The sequence below is a fragment of the Erithacus rubecula genome (assembly GCF_903797595.1).
Source record: "Erithacus rubecula genome assembly, chromosome: 14".
In the NCBI taxonomy this organism is placed as follows: Eukaryota; Metazoa; Chordata; class Aves; order Passeriformes; family Muscicapidae; genus Erithacus; species Erithacus rubecula.
The window spans coordinates 18529711-18549748 of record NC_136666.1 but is presented as its reverse complement, the minus strand read 5'-3'; the positions used below and the strand labels follow the sequence as shown (position 1 = coordinate 18549748).

The window sequence follows — 20038 nt, the reverse complement described above, 5'->3', positions numbered from 1 at the left end:
CGCTCTTTTTTTTGAAGCTCCATTTGCATGGTGATTCCCCCGGGTGGGCTGCTTGGGGTTTTTGATGGCTTTGGCAGATCCAGCCCCCCTTTCCCGGCTGATCCCCGGGGGCAGAACAGATCCCCCCCCCCCGGTGAGAAGCTGGATTTTTGGCCAGACTCCGGGCTGTACCTGTTCTGCCAGGGCTGAGCAGACGCCTGTCACCCAGCTCTGCGCCTCTTTGTTTTTCTAAGTAGCTTAGGAGGAGAAAACAGGAGTCAAAAGGAGTGTCCCCTCGTTAAGTGCCTGCCAGTTAAACCCATAAACATCTGCTTATTATAAGGTGTAATTTCCTTGGCTACCCGTGCTTTAAGCCCAGTTTTGCCCAGGATGCTTTTTGGTAATGACCTTATGCAAATACCTTCTGTGAATTGAATTCAAATTCTCCTCGCCTCTCGTGTTTAATTGAATTTATTTCTATTTTTTTCCCTCCCTTTGCTCCTTCCCCCAGTACTACGAAATGTCGTACGGTTTGAATATTGAAATGCACAAACAGGTGAGTAATTTCGAAGGGGGAAGTTGCGATTGATTGATCTCCTGTTGCCCTTTTCCTCCACCTGAGGTAAAATCGGCCCTGATTGCACTAAATAGAGAATAAGTGCTGGAGGCAGGGATGTGACTCCAGGTGGGATCCCGTGGCCCGGCTGTTAAATTGGCAGCCGCAGGTTGATGGCACTCGGGAGGGGTTTATTTTGTCGATATTCAGGAGGAATTTCGGTTTTCAGCCGGAATGTTTATGCAAAGAGGTGAGAACAGCCTCGCCTCCCGGTACCTGGAATAGCGCGTTCCCAAGGCTTGGAAAGCAGCGATAGGGGCAGCGCCGGCCTCTGCTCGTGTTGTGGCTCCAACAGGGCTGTTTGTAAGGTCATCCCTGCTCCTGGAGCGTGAGACCGAGCCGGGAATTATCTCCCGAGCTCACCGTGTGTTGCTCAATGGCACGGAGTTGTCTTTGCATCTGGGAAGTGAAGCAATGTTTGGGGCTGGTTGGGGTTTTGTTTTATTTTTTTGTTGTTGTTGTTGTTCGTTTTTGTTTTTTTTTTTAAATTTCCCCTCCCTTCCAGTCGTCTCTAATGTGTAACTTGCCTGAAGGAAAAAATAGAGAAGGCCCCAGCAGAATGTGGTGTGCTACCTTGATAAGATTATCGGTAAAGAGCCTAAAGGCTGCGCACATGATGGTAAAACTTAAAGGAATAAAGTTATTATTGAGATTAGACCTGATTATTTGTGCTGCTGCTGCTTACTGGTTTTAGAAGGAGTTCTAATTAAGAACTTAAGGCAGATAGAAGTTGACATCAACTTTGCCGGCTGGCAGATCAGCCCCATTCAGCTGCAAAGCGCTGGTGTAACAGCGGCATCGCACTGCTCGAGCAGCCTGATGAGATGCAAAGCAGCGCCTCTGAATGCGCCTCTCTGGTCACGGGGCAGCCAAAATAATTCCTGCTTAGTCTGGAGTTTTTTGGGGGTTTTTTTTTATTTTTATGAGTGCCTCCTTCCGCGCAGATAATCCCGAGTTCCTGCTCGGGGGATGCTGTGAGGGGACACCCGAGCTCGGGGGGAGCTCAGCCAGGTTTGTGTAGGGGAACACCCCGAAATTTGGGGTTTTGTGTGGCCACATGGAGCCTGTGGCCACCCCAGCAATGCCCAGGGGACACTGAAGTGACCCCAGCCCAAGCTCTTGGGGCACAGGGTCTGCTCTCCCCATCCTCTCACCCTGCTCCTACCTGGCTGCAGGGTGCTGGAGATGCTGGGATGACACCTGGGATTTTGGGGTGATCCCCTTGCCAGGGAGATGCTGGGATGACACATGGAATGTTGGGGTGATCCCTTTGCCAGGGAGATGCTGGGATGAATGACACCCCAGGATGTTGGGGTGATTCCCATATTAGGGTTGATCCCATTGTTGGGAGATGCTGGGATGACACCTGGGATGTTGGGGTGATCCCCTTGCAGGGGTGATTTCCTTGCAGGGAGATGCTGGGATGAATGACACCCCAGGATGTTGGGGTGATTCCCATATAGGGTTGATCCCATTGTTGGGAGATGCTAGGATGACACCTGAGATGTTGGGGTGATTCCCATGCTGGAATCACACCCCAGAATATTGGGGTGATCCCCTTGCTGAGGTGATTTCCTTGCAGGGATGACACCCAGGATATTGGGGTGATCCCCTTGCTGGAAGATGCTGTGACACCCTGGGATATTGGGGTGATCCCTTGCAGGGATGACACCTGGGGATGTTGGTGTGATTCCTGTGCTGGGGTGACAGCCAGAATATTGGGGTGATCCCCTTGCTGAGGTGACTTCCTTGCAGGGATGACACCCCAGGGTGTTGGGGTGATTCCCATACTGGGATGGCATCCAGGATGTTGGGGTGATTCCCAAACTGGAATCACACCCCAGTGTGTCGGGGTGATCCCCTCGCTGCGGTGACACCCCCAGGGTGTTGGTGACACCCCGGGATGTCGGGGTGATCCCCTGTGCCATTCCCCAGGCATTCCCGGTGTTTTTCCCCCTTCCCCCGAGCTCTGGGATGCGCTGCTGGAGCAGCCCCCTCCTCAGCGTGCCCGGGGGGTCTCGGGGGTGCCTGAGCAGCCCCAGAATTCCCAGTTTGCTTCCCTCCAGCCCCTCCAGCGTGCTCACCCCTTGCTGTCCCCGCGATTCCCGCAGCATCCCGACCCCTTTTCGCTGACATCTGCCGGGAACTCGGGGAAAGCTGGAGCTGCTCCTCCTTTCATTGACAGCGAACAAAGACACCCGAGCCGGGGCGAACGGGGAGCGCCGGACCGCAGCGGGCACGGGGGGGGGCTGGGGAGGGATCCCCCCCTTTTTTGGGGCCGCAGCATCCCCGAAAGGCATGGCTGGCACCGCATCCCGCAAGGAATCCCGCTAATTGCGGCGTGGTCCTGCCGGCATCTGGCTGAGGGTGGCTGGTCCTGAACAACAAGTTTATCAGCTGACCTGTTTAGCGGTTGACTTGTGTTTATCTGCACACAATCAAGTAGACTGAAGTGCTTGAATTATTCATGCAGTGTCCTGCCCTCCAGACTTGACTGCTTGTGATTACATCTGCTCCAGACAAACATTGATGGATACTTCATCTTTAAGCAAAAGGGGATTGTCTGTCTGTGGGCTTATATAACAGATTATCTCTTCCACGCTGAATATTAAGTGTGTGCATATGTGGCTGCGTGTGGGGTTGAGGTTTTTTTTTGTTTTTTTTTTTTTCCTCCCCCCCTCTTCCTTTCTTCTCGTTTTGTTTCTCGTTAGGAAAAAAATGGAGTTTCATAAACAACTCCATATGCAAGGAAATATTTAGGAAGTGATTCCCCAGTCGGTCGCTCCTTACATCAGTCTTCCTGCTGAACTCGACTCTCCCCAGGCTCAGCTTTCCTAAACCCGACTCCAATCAGGAGTTTTCTTTTGAAACACCGGCAAAACTTTTTTTTTTTTTTTTTTTTTTTTTTTTTTTTTTTTTTTTTTTTTTGTTCGGGCTAATTGATTTCTTCAAAAAAAAAAAAAAAAGAAAACTTCGCTTCCCCCTGTCGGGCCGTGCATTGTTTCTGTGCAGATCTCCGTGGATAATCGCCGAGGGCAATAACCATTCCAAAAGAAAAACTAATTTTTTTTTTTTTTTTGCGTGGGGAAACGGGACACCTCGGAGGACAGAACCTTTGTGCTGCCTTTGATTTCTTGTTATGGCTCGGAAAGCTTCTTGTTTTCCTGCCTAATGCTTGGGAAAAAAAAAAAACAAAAAAAAAAACCCTAAACCCCCAACACTTGCAGGGAAGAGAAGCAGCTTTTTGTGTGCGTGTGTTTCTAGAATATTCCAGCAACACAATATCCTTTCTGTCGTGCTCGTTAGCAAGGAGTGCCAGGTAATAATTTGCTAAATACTTCAGGAGCCGAGTAATTTGCGAGCTGTGCTCTCAGCACTCCCAAGGCAGAAGGGAATTCTCATTTCCCCCCCTGCATTTTGGGGCTTCCTGAGCTGCATTTAACATCTCCCGGGTGAATTTTTGGGGTTCTTCACCCCATTGCTGATAATTCCCTAATGAGGGGGTTGTGTCCTTCCCCTCCACACCCCCGCCCTGAATTTAATTCTCATCAAGCCAGGCTCTCCACTTTGCTAATAACGATAGCAGCCACAAATAGCTTTCAACATGCCATTGACAGCCCGCTTGGAGAGAGCACTTGAAATAGTGGTAGACAGCTGAAAGTGCCCATAATTGTGCACCCGAGTGAGAACCACACTGCTCAAGGGCCTGATTTTCATGTGCTTCAGGAGACAATATCCTGGTTTCAACAAATGCTGCTGGTGCTTCACGCCTGCCTGGGATTTACCGCGGCTTTGGGGGGACCTGGAGGGGATTTTGGGGTGATGACTGAGGCACCTCGGGGTGTGCTGCCCCCAGGGAGAGGGGCTGGGGGGGTTTGGGAGAGGGGTGATGCTCCTGCACCCCATTTCTGGGGGTGTTGGGGTGCCACTGTGAGTTTATTTTATTGCCCGTGGAATTGTCACTGCAGCCCCATTTCCAGGGGTTGAGGGGTGTCAGGGGGATATGTGTGTTCATTTCCCATAGGATTATCACTGCACCCCATTTCCGAGGGTGTTGGGGTGCCAGTGTGAGTTTATTTTGTTATTTCCCGTGGAATTGTCACTGCTGCCCCATTTCCAGGGATTTTGGGTGTCAGTGAGTTAATTTTGTTATTTCCCATAGAATTGTCACTACAGCCCCATTTCCAGGGGTTCAGGGTTGCCATTGTGAGTTAATTTTGTTATTTCCCCATAGAATTGTCACTACAGCCCTATTTCCAGAGATGTTGGGGTGTCAGGGGGGATGTGTGTGAGTTTATTTTATTCTCTCCCATAGAATTTCCACTACAGCTCTATTTCCAGGGATTTTGGGCTGTCAGGGAAGTGTGTGTGGATTTATATTGTTCTCTCCCATGGAATTGTCACTGCAGCCCCATTTCCAGGAGTGTTCTGTGCAGGTCTGGGTTTTGTTTTTTTTTTTTTTTGGGTGTTCTGTGCAGGATGTTTTGGGATGTTCTCTGCTGTTTTTTGGGTTGTTTTTTTTTTTTTTTTGTTTTTAGGTTTTTTTGTTTGTTTTTTTGGGATGTCCTGTGCAGGGTTTTTTGGGATGCTGAACAATGTGGGGCTGGTTCCTCCCAGGAACAGGGAGCCCAGGAGTGATCTCTATCCTGTCCTGTCCCACCTTGGGGGTCCCCTGGGGCTGGCACACCCTGCACTCCCAAATTTTGGCTCAGTTTGAAACCTCCTCTGCCATGAGTGAGACCCAGGGGGTTATTTTTAAATTCCCTGCTCCATCCAGGTGTGGGGATGGCAGAGCAGAGCCAGCCCCAGCTATTTAACACTGCTGGCTGCTGCCAGGAGCTGCTGCCCCTGTCCCCAAGTGCTTGGGATGCTGCTGGTGGCTCTGGCCATTTTGAGAGCAGGTGACAGCAGCCCAGGCCAGGGCCAAGTGCTGATTTATCACCAGTGCAGATGTTTTCTCTGGTTTCTCTGAAACCCCAGGCTGGGATTTTTAGAGCAGGTCCTTGGCAGGGACACAGAGAGAGGGGGGATGAGTTGGGATTTCAGCTTCTCCTGCCTCCTTGGCCTTTTTCACACCCTGCAGCATCCCAGGTTTGGCTCCCAGGGGTTTTGGGGAGCCTCTCCCCCCGTGCCCTGGTCCAGGGAAGATGCAGGAGCTGGGATTGCCATGGCAACCCACGCTGGGAATGGATGGAGGCTTTGCTTGGCAGGAGCAGCTCTGGGCAAGGTGATGAGCAAACCCTGGCAAGGGGAGTGTGCTGAGCTTGGAGCCCCCTCCCCAATTCCTGGCACTCCAGACAATCCCTTTCCCTCCCAGTTAAACTTTTAATGGGGGACAACTGGAGCTGAACCTGCCAGGGAATGGGAAAAGGGAAAGTGTGAGCAAATATTTGAGCACTGATGGATCTCTGTTCACAGGAAAACCTCTCAGTTGTAAACATAATATTTTGGACATCCAATATCTGTGAATATTCCCACGTGGGAAGTCTCTCTGTGTGGAAAGGAGAGCTTGGCTTGGAAAATTTGCATTTAGAGGTGGAAGCTGCTGGTCAGGGCACTGTGGGGAAAGCCCAGCTGCTCCCTGGATCCAGGAGCTGGGATTTTCCCAGGATCCAGCCCAGGGAAGCAGTGCTGGCAGCACTCTCCTCCCCTCAGACCTGGATCAGATTTGTTCTAGAAGCTGGGCAGAGCTCCTGGAGCATCCCCAGCCCCATGGCTGCTGTAAATCTTCAATGGAGCTGCAGTGCCAGAGCCTGGAAGGAACTTTGGCTGTGGTGGCACCAGCAGGGCTGGTGGCACACACAGTGCCAGCCTGGCTGGGCTGGCATTTGGCACTTGCAGGTTCTCAGGGAGCTGCTGCCTGCTGAAAACCCTGTGCTGGGGACAGGGGTGACAACACCCAAGTGTCCCTGCAGTGGCCAGGACAGGATACTGGGAAGTGTCCCTTCCCTGCCCCGTTCCTGGAAGTCTCCAGTCCCACTCTGCAGCAACCTGGGGCTGAAACTGGATGAGCTTTGAAGTCCCATCCAGCAGAACCATCCCAGGGTTCTGTGTCCCCCCCTGCCTGCAGGATCCCTCACGCTCAGGCCACCCTGATCCTGCTGATTTGGGGTACCTGAGTCAGCCTGTGGTCACTGCCACCTGTCCCTGCCTTGGCACCGTGTGCCAGCACGTTCCCTGCCTCTGGAATTGCTAAGAAAAGCAGCAGGTGTAACCCAATCAGTGCTTCAGGGCACTGCAGGGCTCCTGTGCCTTTGCAGCTCTCTGGCCTCTGGGGGGGGTTTTTTGGGGTTGTTCCCTCTCCCTCTTCCAGGATTTTCCAGGTTGGGAATGTTGGTTGTGCTGCTTGGGTTGTTCCTAGAGCAGGAGCAGCAAGGGCTGAGTGTTCTTTGGGGGTTTTTCCTCTAATTTTGGATATTTGGGGATCTTCCTTGGGGTGCTTGAGAGGGAGCTGAGGGATCTTTTGGGGTTGGCTGGGTTAAAACCCAGAGGTGCTGTAGAGCTGATTTTTGGGATGGTGAGGGGGAATTTGGGGATCAGAGGGTGGCTGTGACTATCCTGGGAGCAACTTGCACTGGGGGCTCATTTGGGGTTGCTGGGTTTAAAACCCAAAGGTGCTGTGGGAGCTGAGGTGTAGGGTCAGGAGGGGGAATTTGGGGTGGAATTGGGATGATTTTGGGATTAGGAGGTGGCTGTGACTGTCCTGAGAGCAGCTGGCACTGGGGGCTCCTGTGGGTTGGCTGGGTTAAATCCCAGAGATGCTGTGGGGTCAGGAGGGGGAATTTGGGATGGATTTGGGGTGGGTTTGGGATATTTGGGGTGATTTTGGGATTAGGAGGTGGCTGTGACTGTCCTGAGAGCAGCTGGCACTGAGAGCTCATTTGGGTTGTCTGGGTTAAATCCCAGAGATGCTGTGGGGTCAGGAGGGGGAATTTGGGATGGAATTGGGGTGGATTTGGGGTGATTTGGGATCAGGGCTGCCCTGGCAGGGGCTCCCTCCCAGCAGGAGCTGGTTAATCACTGCTAACGAGCTGCTGGGGCTGGCAGCAGCAATTTGGGGTGGTGGGTTCCCTGCCAGCCCCTTGTGGGGCTGCATCCTCCTGTTTGCCTCGGGGCTGGAGATGTTTCCACAGCTGCCTCGGGCAGCAGCAGCCAGAATTAACCCCTGGGAGCCCAGGCAGGGCTGTCCTGAGAGGGAATAGAGGGGATTTTGGGAAGGGACAGGGGACAGGGAAAGGATTTTGGGAAGGGGAGAAGGGATTTGGGGAAAAGACAGGGAGAGAGGACAGGAAAAGGGATTTTGGGAAAGGAGAGTGGGACAGGGAGAGGGAATAGAGGGGATTTTGGGAAAAGGACAAGGAGTGGGGATAGGGAAGAGATTTTGGGAAAGGATTTTGGGAAGGGACAAGGGACAGGGAAGGGATTTTGGGAAGAGGAGAAGGGATTTGGGGAAAAGACAGGGAGAGGGGACAGGAAAAGGGATTTTGGGAAAGGAGAGTGGGACAGAGTGAATTTTGGGAAAGTACAAGGAGGGGACAGGGAGAGGATTTTGGGAAGGGACAGGAAGGGGGGATGCACAGGAGGTGATTTTAGGAAGGGACAGGGAGAAGATTTTGGGAAGAAACAGGGACAGAGAGGAGATTTTGGGAAGGGATAGGGAGAAGATTTTGGGAAAGGAGAGTGGGACAAAAAGGGGATTTTGAGAAGAAACGGGATTTTGGGAGGGGACAGGGAGAGGTTTTTGGAAAAGAATGGGACAGAAATGGGATTTTGGGAAGGGAGAGAGGGGAGATTTTGGGAAGGTTTGGGGCCAGAGAGGGGGTTGGGCAGGGCAGGGAGCCTCGTGCCAGCTGTGGGAGTCTGCCTGGTGCTGATGCTGCTTTTCCTTCTTCCCTTTTTCCAGACAGAAATTGCTAAAAGACTGAACACGATTTTAGCCCAGATCATGCCTTTTCTGTCACAAGAGGTGAGGACAGGGCCACACCCTGCCCCGGGGGTCCCTGCAGGGTGGGAGGGGTGTGGGGATGGAATCCTGCCCCTGAGCTGGGGGGATGCACTGAGCACAAAAGGCTCAGTGGGGAAAATAGGGCAAAAAAAAATAGGGAAAATGGTGAAAATTGGGTAAAATAGGGCAAAAAAATAGAGGGGAAATAGGCAAAATGGGGCAAAAAAAAGGGGGGAAATGGGCAAAAAAAAAAAGGGAAAATGGGGCAGAAAAAGGGGGGAAGAGCTAAAATAGGGCAGAAAAAATCGGGTAAAATCAGGCAAAAAATAGGGGTAAGAAATAGGGGAAAATGGGCAAAATGGGGGAAAATTGGCCAAAAAATGGGGGGAAAATGGGCAAAATAGGGCAAGAAAATAAAGGAAAATAGGGAAAAAAGAGGGGGAATGGGCAAAATAGGGGAAAAAAACATGGGAAAATGGGGCCAAAAATAGGGAAAAAAGGGCAAAAAATAGAGGGAGAAAAGGCAAAATGGGACAGAAAAAAATAGGCAAAAATGGCCAAAATGGGGGGAAAATAGGGGGGGAAATGGGCAAAAAATAGGGGAGAATAGGCAAAATTGGGCAAAAGAATAGGGAAAAATAGGGGAAATAATAGGGGAAAATTGGGGGAATAGGGCAAATAATGGGGGAAAACAGGGGAAATGGGGCATAAAAAGGGGGGGCACAGCTGGGGGTGGGCCTGGGCTGGGTCTCACCCCTGTGTCCCCCAGCACCAACAGCAGGTGGCCCAGGCTGTTGAACGTGCCAAGCAGGTGACAATGACAGAGCTGAATGCCATCATCGGGGTACGTGGACTTCCCAATCTGCCTCTCACCGTGTGTATTCCCCTTTTATTCCTTCATTTACCATGGCCAGAGCAGCCCTGCCCTCAGGGCAGCACGGGGTGGCTCCCAGGCTGGCCCCAGGCACCCCAAAACTGCCCCAGTCCCACAGCCTGGCTCTGTGGAAACACCAAAACTGCCCCAAAACACCAAAAACTGCCCCAAAACTGTCCCAAGTCCCACAGCCTGGCTCTGTGGAAACACCAAAACTGCCCCAAAACACCAAAAACTGCCCCAAAACTGTCCCATCCCACAGCCTGGCTGTGTGGAAATAACAGAACTGACCCTAAACACCAAAACTGCCCCAAAACTGCCCCATCCCACAGCCTGGCTGTGTGGAAATAACAGAGCTGATCCTAAACACCAAAACTGCCCCAAAACTGCCTCAATCACACAGTCTGGCTGTGTGAAAACACCAAAACTGCCCCAAAACTGTCCCATCCCACAGCCTGGCTGTGTGGAAATAACAGAGCTGATCCTAAACACCAAAACTGCCCCAAAACTGTCCCATCCCACAGCCTGGCTGTGTGGAAATAACAGGACTGACCCTAAACACCAGAACTGACCCTAAACACCAGAACTGCTCCACAACACCACCAAAACTGTCCTAAAACAGTCCCATTCCCACAGTCTGGCAGTCCCAAAACACCAAAATTGTCCCAAAACACCAAAAAACTGCCCCAATCCCACAGCCTGGCTGTGCCCAAAGCACCAAAATCTGCCCCAAAACACCAAATCTGCCCCAAACCCCCCAGTTTGCCCAGTTCAGGGCTGGGATTTCCCCCTGGCAGCTCCAGTTTGGAATTTGGGGGTTTTGGGGTGGGAGCCCCCCCAGCCCCTGAGGCCAGGCCTGGCTCTGTGGGGCTCTTGCTGTGCAATGTGCTGTGTGCCCATTATTGACCCTTTTCCCTGCACAGATTGATGGGAAATTAACCTTTTGAGTTATTTCTTTAATTAACCTTGTGAGTTGTTTCTTTAATTAACCATTTGAATCCTCTCTCTAATTGCTGTCACTCTCTTGGTCCTGCAGCAAATGTTGGAATTCCCAATCCAGGTGGCTCCAGAGCTCCTCTGGCTTTGTTTGCCAGAAAACATTTATAATTATTTTTATTTTAATATTTTTTTTTCAAATAATTTTCTAATAATTTCTAATTCTCTGTGCTAACTTTCTTCATTTTCCTGTATTTGATATGGAATCATGCTCTGGGCTCCTGCAGTTTTTTTTGGGAAGGAGGAAAAGCAGCTGGATCCTTCCTGGTGGGGCTGGTGGCACTCAGGGTGTGCCCCAGGAATTGGGAGATGAATTTTGGGGTGACTCTGAACCCTCCTGCAGGACTGGGATGGAGCAGGGATGGTGATTCCATGGTTTTAGGGGATGGTGATTCCCTCCTCCCATGGTTTTAGGGGATGGTTCCATGCTCATCCCAAAATGTGGAGCTGATTTTGGTGGCAACTGCAGCCCCTGAGCCCCCAAACACAGAGGATTTGGTGTTTTCCCTGTCCCCAGCAGGTTGTTTTTGTAGGGTTGCCCATGAGGACACAGCCCTGGGGTGTCCCAATATCCCAGAACTCCATTCCTGGATTGTTTTGCTCAGTTTTGGGGTGTCCCAATATCCCAGAACTCCATCCCTGTGTTGCTTTGCTCAGTTTTGGGGTATCCCAATATCCCAGAACTCCATCCCTGGGTTGCTTTGCTCAGTTTTGGGGTATCCCAATGTCCCAGAACTCCATCCTTGGGTTGGTTTGCTCAGTTTTGGGGTATCCCAATATCCCAGAACTCCATCCCTGTGTTGGTTTGCTCAGTTTTGGGGTATCCCAATGTCCCAGAACTCCATCCTTGGGTTGGATTGCTCAGTTTTGGGGTATCCCAATGTCCCAGAACTCCATCCTTGGGTTGGTTTGCTCAGTTTTGGGGTATCCCAATGTCCCAGAACTCCATCCCTGGGTTGGTTTGCTGAGTTTTGGGGTATCCCAATGTCCCTGAACTCCATCCCTGCTGTTCCCAGCCCCCCAGAGCAGGGGCTGCAGCACCCCAACCCTCCCACAGCTCTTTTTGCCCCTTTTGAGGTCAAGATCTGTTAATTTTATGCATCTGGGCCATTGTCTGGCTGCTCCTGTGCTCCAGGCTGGGCTGAAATGGAGCCTTGATTTGGTTGTAGCCCTGGAAATGATTAAACTCTGTCACTAAATTTAACTGAACTGAAGTGCTGAACCATTAAATCAGGAACAAAGGCATGGAGCTGATGGACATAATCCAATTAAAGCCACTCCAGCACAGACACTCCTTGCCAGCCTCCCTCCCAAATTTGGAGCCTTTTCTGTGTCCCCATCTCAGTGTGGCACCACCCCAGGGGCTCACCCAGGCTGGGATTGCAGGATTATTCTGGGATTTTGGGGGATTTTGGGGCCATCCCTCCCTGCTGGGAGCACAGGAGTTGGTGCTGGAATTCAGCTGGAGCCCCAGTGCAGCATCCTGAGCTCACTCCCTGATCCTGGAGTGCTCTCCAAATCCTTGTCCTGTGTGTGTGTCACAGGATTTGGGGTTCCCAAAGAGCCTCCCCATCCCTGCAGTGCTGCAGCAAGCCCTGGGTCTGAGCACAGCCCTCTCCAGGCTGGGATAAGGCTTGGGATAAGGGGATGGGGCTTTTCCAGCAGAGCACACGTGGAGTGAGCAGCACCTGCAGGGATTCACCTGGAGGGAGTGATGGACATTCACCTCCAGGAATTAATCCAGTGGGAATGATGGACAATCACCTCCAGGAATTAATCCAGTGGGAATGATGGACATTCACCTCCAGGAATTAATCCAGTGGGAATGATGGACATTCATCTCCAGGAATTAATCCAATGGGAATGATGGAAATCCACCTCCAGGAATTCACCTGGTGGGAATTCATCTCCAGGAATTAATCCAATGGGAATGATGGAAATCCACCTCCAGGAATTCACCTGGTGGAAATGATGGAAATTCATCTCCAGGATTTCACCTGGTGGGAATTCATCTCCAGGAATTCACCTGGTGGGAATTCATCTCCAGGAATTCACCTGGTGGGAATTCATCTCCAGGAATTCACCTGGTGGAATGATGGAAAAATTCATCTCCAGGAATTAATCCAAAGGGAATGATGGAAATTCATCTCCAGGAATTCCCAGCCTGTCTTGGGAATTCATCTCCAGGTTCACCCCATGGTGGGAATGATGGAAATTCACCTCCAGGAATTCATCTCCAGGAATTCACCCCATGGGAATGATGGAAATTCATCTCCAGGAATTCACCTGGTGGAATGGTGGAAATTCATCCCCAGGAATTCATCCCCAGGAATTAATCCAATGGGAATGATGGAAATCAAAACCAGAACCTGCAGATGGGATCTTGTGTCCTGACCTTGGTTCCACCTCCTGTGAGGGGCAGCTCCCTGGATGGATTTATCTGTAAAAACCAGGAAGAAATCCCAGTTTTCCTTCTCTGCTGATTTTGTGCCCTGGGGCTGTTCCAGGGTTGGAATTCTCATGGACACCCTGGCAACTGGAGTGCTGCTGTTCCTTTTTTTGGGTGGAAAGCTGCTGGGATGGGTTACAACCTGCAGATGGAGGATAAATCTTTGGATCTTGGTGCACTCCAGGGATGGGCAGCACTGGAGAGGAAATGTGGGAATGGCTGGAAAACCACCTGGGGCTGTTTTTTGGGATGTGCTCTGCTACAATGGGTGGAAATCCTCTGAAGTTGGGATTGGGAAGAGCCAAGGATCTGTTGAATTTGGTTTTGGTGCCATTTGGTTTTGGATCCTGGTGGAACCAGCTTTTGGAGGGATTTATGGATTTCCTGCAGCAGAAGAAATCTCATGGTGGGAGCTGCTTCCATGGATCTGCTGTGCCTGGGATTGTCTTCAGCTCCCAGCTGGAATCCTGTTCTGGAATCTTCCCTCTCCATCCCAGCTCTGGAGGGGCTGGGTGACCCATCCAGAGCCAGAGCTGCTCCCCAAAACCTTCATGTGGGGAAAATTCTCATGGAATCACAGGATGGTTTGGATTGGAAGGACCTTAAATGCCACCCAGTGCCATGGCAGGGACACCTCCCACTGTCCCAGGCTGCTCCAAACCCTGTCCAGCCTGGCCTGGGGCATTTCCAGGGACACCTGGGAGCAGCTTCTGGCTGCTGGAAATTCCCTTGATGGAAATATCAGGAACACAGAGGGAGCCCCCAGTTCCTGGGGCTGGTTTTGGGGTGTCCCTTGTGCCAGCAGGTCCTGCTGTCCCTCCCTGCCCATGGGACAAATCCTGATCCAGGCTGGTTGTGAGGACCTGGGGGGCTCTGCTGCAGCCTGGGTGTCCCCCTCATTTGGGGTGTCCCCCTCATTTGGGGTGTCCCCCCAGACACCCAAAAGTGACTCTGGCAGCTGCAGGGGGGCTGTGGCTGCAGTCAGGGGGGTCCCAGCAGCAGCTCCAGGACCCTCCTGGCAGCACCTGGGGACCCTCAGAAGTGGCTCCTTGGATTTCAGCTGCTTTTCCTCCCAGATTGTGTTGGAAGTAGGGAATGTGTTTGGTTTTCCTCTCTGCCCAGAGCTCCTTGCAGCTCAGCAGAGGATCTCCATGGCTGGATGGGTGCTGGGGTGGCTGGGATTGACTCCCAAAAATCCCCTGGGGGAGCTGGGGGCTCTCTGCCACCCTGGGAAATGTGGGGATTCTGTCCAGCCCCATGGCAGGGTCCCTGCAGGCTTTATCTGGAGGGGTTGGCAGCAGCAGGATCCTGGATGGAACCAGGACATTGGGTGGGATTTTCTTCTCCCCATGGAAGCACCTGAAAAAATGAGCAGAACTTCCCTGTCCTGACCTGGCTGGGAACCTGCTGGGGTTGGAATTTTCTCTCTGTTTAAACCCTCCAGCCATGGAGTCTCTCTGCCTATGGATGTGATTCCTGAATTGGTTCTTTATTCCTTTTTCTTGCTGGAAAAGCCAGACTAACCATTCCCCCAGGGATGAGCATTCCAGGAATGCAGGATTATCCCAGGAAAGTGGGCATCATCCCTGGGGGCACCTCCTGCTTTTTTAACAGGGGACTTCTCCTTGCAGGCACCCAGTGGGGTTGGGCATGTCCCTTCCCTGATTCCTGGGTTGTTTTTTTTTCCTTTTTCCTGCTTGGAAAAGCCAGATTAACCATTTCCCCAGGGATGAGCATTCCAGGAATGCAGGATTATCCCAGGAAATCAATGCTGTGACCTGGGGACCATCCCTGGGGGCACCTCCTGCTAATGGGGAGTTCTGCTAATGGGGGGGCTTCTCCTTGCAGGCACCCAATGGGGTTGGGCATGTCCCTTCCCTGATTCCTGGGTTGTTTTTTTTTCCTTTTTCCTGCTTGGAAAGCCAAACTAACCATTTCCCCAGGGATGAGCATTCCAGGAATGCAGGATTATCCCATGCTCTGAGCTGGGGATCATCCCTGGGGGGCTTCTGCTGACGAGGGGGGGGTTTCTCCTTGCAGGCACCCAGCGGGGCTGGGCACATCCCTCTTGGGGATTGTCCCTGCCCTGCCTGCCTCACTGGTGCTCTCATTGCAGCAGCAGCAGCTCCAGGCCCAGCACCTGTCCCACGCTGCCCACGGCCCCCCCTGTGCAGCTGCCCCCCCACCCCTCGGGGCTGCAGCCCCCCGGGATCCCCCCGGGCAGCGCCGCCAGCTCGGGGCTGCTGGCCCTGGGGGCCCTGGGCAGCCAGGCACACCTGGCAGTCAAGGATGAGAAGAACCACCACGAGCTGGACCACAGAGGTGAGAGGGGCTGGGGCAGCCCCTGCAGGGGGCACAGTCCCTGTGGGTTGGGTGAGAGGGGGGGAGTGTGAGAAATGGCACCGTGTGCCCCCCGTGCCAGGGACTGCCACCCTCACAGGGAGCAATCCTTCCCAGGATCCCACCCAAATCTCCACCTTGCCTCTCTGAAGCCATTCCCTGTGTCCTGTCTCTTGTCCCCAGTCCCTCTCCAGCTCAGTGGGAGCAGAGGGAGGAGTGGACAGAGCCCTGGAATCCTGGAATTTGGATGGGACCATCCAGTGGCACCCCTGCCATGGCAGGGACACCTCCCCGTGCCAGGGATCCAGGGGCAGCTCTGGGAATCCCATCCCAGCCAGGAACTCCTTCCAAAATGCCATCCATCCATCCATCCATCCATCCATCCATCCATCCATCCATCCATCCATCCATCCATCCATCCATCCATCCATCCATCCATCCATCCATCCATCCCTCCATCCCTCCATCCCTCCATCCATCCATCCATCCATCCCTCCATCCCCCTGGCAGTAGGACCACTCCCTGTGTCCTGTCCCTCCATCCCTTATCCCAAATCCCTCCCCATCTCTCCTGGAGCCCCTTTAGGCTCTGAGCTCTCCCTGGCTCCTTCCCTTCTCCAGGTGAACATTCCCAGTTCTCCCAGCCTGGCTCCAGCTCTGAGGTCTCCTCATGCTGGGGGAACACCCTGGTCCTGTCAGGACTCATTTCCCACCATCCCATCCCTCAGCTCAGCTGGGTTCATATAATGGATTGCACTTCTAGGAATGCAGAATTCCCTAAATGCTGCTTTGGTAGAGCCTGGCTGCAATTCCTGTGTTGTTCCTTAATGGTGAAGCAGCCTTCACCCTCCTCTTCCTCCCCATCACCTTCCTAAGGGATCCAGCTCTGTGCACCAGGAATTTAGTGATTTTTCCCATTCTTAGGGATCTGGCTGTTTGTTAGGAGATAGAAGGATCCAGGATTGTCCTGGCACATCCCCCTGTCCACCAGCACAGGGAATTTGGGATATTCCCCCTCCACTTTCCCCTTGGCAGGGCAGGTTCCCACAGAGCTGTTGGGCTCTGCTGGGGGATTTGGGGTGGGAGAAAAAAAAACCAACAAAAACAGTGAGACAAAACTATTGGCAGCAATGATCCAGTTCCATTGCTTTTCCTGCATGGATTCAGATTGCCAGAGATTCCAGGGGAAATGCATATATTTGGGTACAGATGGACTTTGGGGTACAAATTATCCCTGGATGTGGAGCTGAGCACCCAGGGCTGTGGGGTCACCTCAGGGACAAACACCTGGGGCTGCTGCCAGCACCAAATCCCTTTGGATTTGGGACATTTCCAGCTCTTTTTGGCCAGATAAATCAAAAAGGGGCAGGAATTGGATGGGGAGAGATTTTAAAGCTGGAGAGTGCCCAGACAGGGCTTGAGTTTAAGGGTTTGAGTTGAGAGCATGAGGAGGTTCTGGGTTTATTTTCCTGGTTTAAGGCTTACCCTAACTTGGTTTATTTTCCTGTCTCTTTTGGCTGTGCCCTCCCCTCTGCCCTGGCATCTCCTGAAGAGCGAGACTCAAGTGCAGTAAGTGCCATTCCTTCCTTTTGCTCCCACTTTTTGGTGGCTGCACAGCTGAGTTTTATTTTATCCCATAAAAAACCCACCTGGTGGCTGCAGGGCTGCCTTAGTTCTTATTAAATAATAAACCAGGCAATAAAATCCCTCATCCTGCCTGGGGGAGCTGTGCTGGGATGAGCAGGGTGACCTTCTCCATGGTGGTGGTGGTTGGGAAATTTGATTTAAATCCCTTTGCTCGTGGCAAAGCAGGAAATTTTGGCTGAAGGAGCGTGGTCAGACCCAGAACCTTTGGGGAGGTTGGTTCATTCCTGATCACCCCTCAATTATCTGGGGTCATTAATTTGGGATGAGTTTGGTTCTTGGTGATCAGGGAAGTTGGTTCATTCCTGATCACCCCTCATTTTCTGGGGTCATTAATTTGGGATGAGTTTGGTTCTTGGTGATCAGGGAAGTTGGTTCATTCCTGATCACCCCTCATTTTCTGGGGTCATTAATCTAGGATGAGTTTGGTTCATGGTGGTCAGGGAGGTTGGTTCATTCCTGATCATTCCCCAATTTTCTGCGATCATTAATTTGGGTTAATTAATAGGGTTTGATTATTGCTCCATATTAAGGATTTGGGAGCTCAAGCAGCTCCCAACCAGGGATTTTGGAGGAGCCTGTCCTTGAGATGGGTTTCCTGGGAGCAGGGATGGATTCCCTGGATATTTAGGGTGGCAGGAGCCAGGTGGGGGCTGAGCCAGCACCTCCCATTCCCCATTCAGGACAAACAGCACATCAGGAGGAATTCCTCCTTGGAAAAGGCTGTGAGAGGCAGCACAGACAGGCAGTGGAGATGTCTGGATGTGTCCCTGAGCTCTCAGTGCTGGTGACAAGCTGGGGCTGTGTCCCAGGTCAGACTCAGCCACCCCAGAGGTTTTTTTCCCCAGCCCAACATTCCGTGTGAAAAGCTGCCAAGGACAAAACCCCGGCCGAGCTGCGGCTTTGGCAACGATCCCCTGCCAGCCCCAAGCCCACAAACAACCCTTTGGAGAGAGGGAAAAGGGAAGTGCTGAGCCAGGGGGGAGAGCCAGAGGGGAATTGGGCATCATTAACCCGCTCCTGCGGCGGGCAGGGGGCCGGGCAGCTTCCCAATCCATCAACTGCCAGCCGGGGTATTCCCCGTGGAGGTTTAATGTGTGTGTGATAATCAGCCTTAGTCATTCATATTTTCCCCCAGCCTTTTTTTTTTCTTTTTTTTTTTTTTTTGCCTGTGCAATAAAAAATATTTAGTTGCTTGGCAGCAGGCCAGGAGCTGGGCTGAATGGATCGATGCCTCTAAATGCCTGACATGATTCTCTGGGAGCTGAGAGGGTTTTCAGCATGACTGCCTGGGAAGAAAGAGCTCCGTGTTATCCAAAGCTGCTTAGTGGGGACTGAGCAGAAACATGAACTGCTTTGCTTCTGCCTTTCAGCGGGGGAAGAAAGGCAGGAAGGGCTCAGGGAGAGGGGGCAGATCCTGCTGCTCGCAGGGATTGAGGGCAGGGAATGTGTGGGGTGGTGAGGGGGGTGTGGGATCAGGGCCAGGCATCCTCCTCGTGCTGCTGCTGTGTTTGATTGCAGCGTTTCCTGGCAGTGCTGGCAGCTCCTGGGCTGTGCCACAGGCACTGGGCTCTGCCATTCCTGCTCACGTGGCTGTTCCAGGACGTTCTGTGGATGTCCTTTTTACTTGGAAGATGCTTTGCTCCTCCTGGGTGAGGCTCCCAGCTCTGCCAGTGGGAGAACTGAGTTCTGGAGCTTTCCTGGGAATGCCAGCCCCTCCTGGGCTGTGCTGCTTGAAGCATGGACAGAATTCTCAGTGAGCAGAGCTGTGCCACAGGCACTGGGCTCTGCCATTCCTGCTCACGTGGCTTTTCCAGGACATTCTGTGGACGTCCTTTAGTTCCAGAGCCATTCCCATCTCTGCCAGAGGCAGAACTGGGCTCTGGAGCTTTCCTGGGAGTGCTGGCATCTCCTGGGCTCTGCTCCTTGGAGAATTCCTCCTGTGCCACAGGCACTGGGCTCTGCCATTCCTGCTCACGTGGCTTTTCCAGGACATTTTGTGAATGTCTTTTTATTTTAAAAAGCTATTCCTTTGCTCTTCCTGGGATGAGGCTCCCAGCTCTGCCAGTGGGAGAACTGAGCTCTGAAGCTTTCCTGGGAATACCAACTTAAAGAGAGCAAAGCCCAGGACATGCTGGCATTGCCAGGAAATCCCCAGTGAGCAGAGCTGTGCCACTGAGCTTTCCCAGCCATGTGGGTTTTATAAACAACAACCCTCTCCTGCATTTTCCTGCTAAAAAGAGCTCAGATGTCCATGGGCATCCTCCCAGGGTGCAGAGGTGGATCCCTGGGGTCTCACTGGCACAGGGCTGTGTCCCCTTGTGCTGCCCCTGCAAAGCTTCTCCCATCCCCACAGAATAATTCCGTGTCCCCCTCGGAGAGCTTGCGGGCCAGCGAGAAGCACCGGAGCTCCACGGATTACAGCATGGACTCCAAGAAGAGGAAAGCAGAGGAGAAGGACAGCATGAGCAGATATGTGAGTGGCAGCCTGGCCTGGTGTGAAGGACAGGTGTCTGCCAGTAGAGGCAGGAGATTCTCTTGAAATGGAGATTGTAAACCCCCTCCCTCCAAATTATTATCATTTTGAAACCAAGGGGTTCTCAAGCAAAGATATGGGAACAGGAATAAGAGTTCTTTACTAGGAGAATTAAAATAGCAATGCAGTATTACACAGAACAATCCCAGCCCTGCCAGAGTCAGAATCCAAGCTGGCACAGTCAGTCAGTCAGGGTGGTGGCACAGTCCCATTCCATGGTGCTGCATCCTCCTGCAGGGGCAGATGTGGCTCAGCTGGAGCAGTGCTCCTGGAGAAGGTGCAGTTTCCTCTGAAGCTCCAGGGATGATGTGGAAGGGTCTGGTTTTCCTCTGGAATCCAGTGGAAAGAAGGTTCCTTGGTGTCCAAAATGTCAGTTTTTCTCAGGGTAGGAAAGGCTTGGCTCCTGCCCTGGCTGGAGCATCTCCCAGTGGGATGATGGAATTTTATCAGCCATGCCCTGGGACTCAGTGGCCATGAACAGGAGATATCTCCTGGAGGGAGGATGGGCTGTGGGAAGATAAAGATGATTGCCCAGCTGGTTTAACAATGGCCCATTAACAGAAGATATCCCCAGAGTGATAAGAGTCACTGCCACACCCAGTTTTTAACAATGGCCCATTAACAGGAGATAGCCCCACAGGGATAAGAGTCACTGCCACA

General features: G+C 52.3%; 2 protein-coding genes across 2 annotated transcripts in view; both read left to right on the top strand.

The window, feature by feature from the left end:
- The window catches only part of UACA (uveal autoantigen with coiled-coil domains and ankyrin repeats), a 178774-nt gene that overhangs the window by 144197 nt on the left and 14539 nt on the right, over nt 1-20038 (top strand). The window lies entirely within an intron of this gene.
- Nucleotides 1-20038, top strand: part of TLE3 (TLE family member 3, transcriptional corepressor) — a 34350-nt gene that overhangs the window by 1491 nt on the left and 12821 nt on the right. The window contains 7 exon segments of the mRNA XM_079317557.1: nt 491-535; nt 8499-8561; nt 9310-9384; nt 14976-15020; nt 15022-15181; nt 16751-16767; nt 19199-19318. Of these exon segments, the coding sequence (XP_079173683.1) occupies nt 491-535; nt 8499-8561; nt 9310-9384; nt 14976-15020; nt 15022-15181; nt 16751-16767; nt 19199-19318 (525 nt within the window).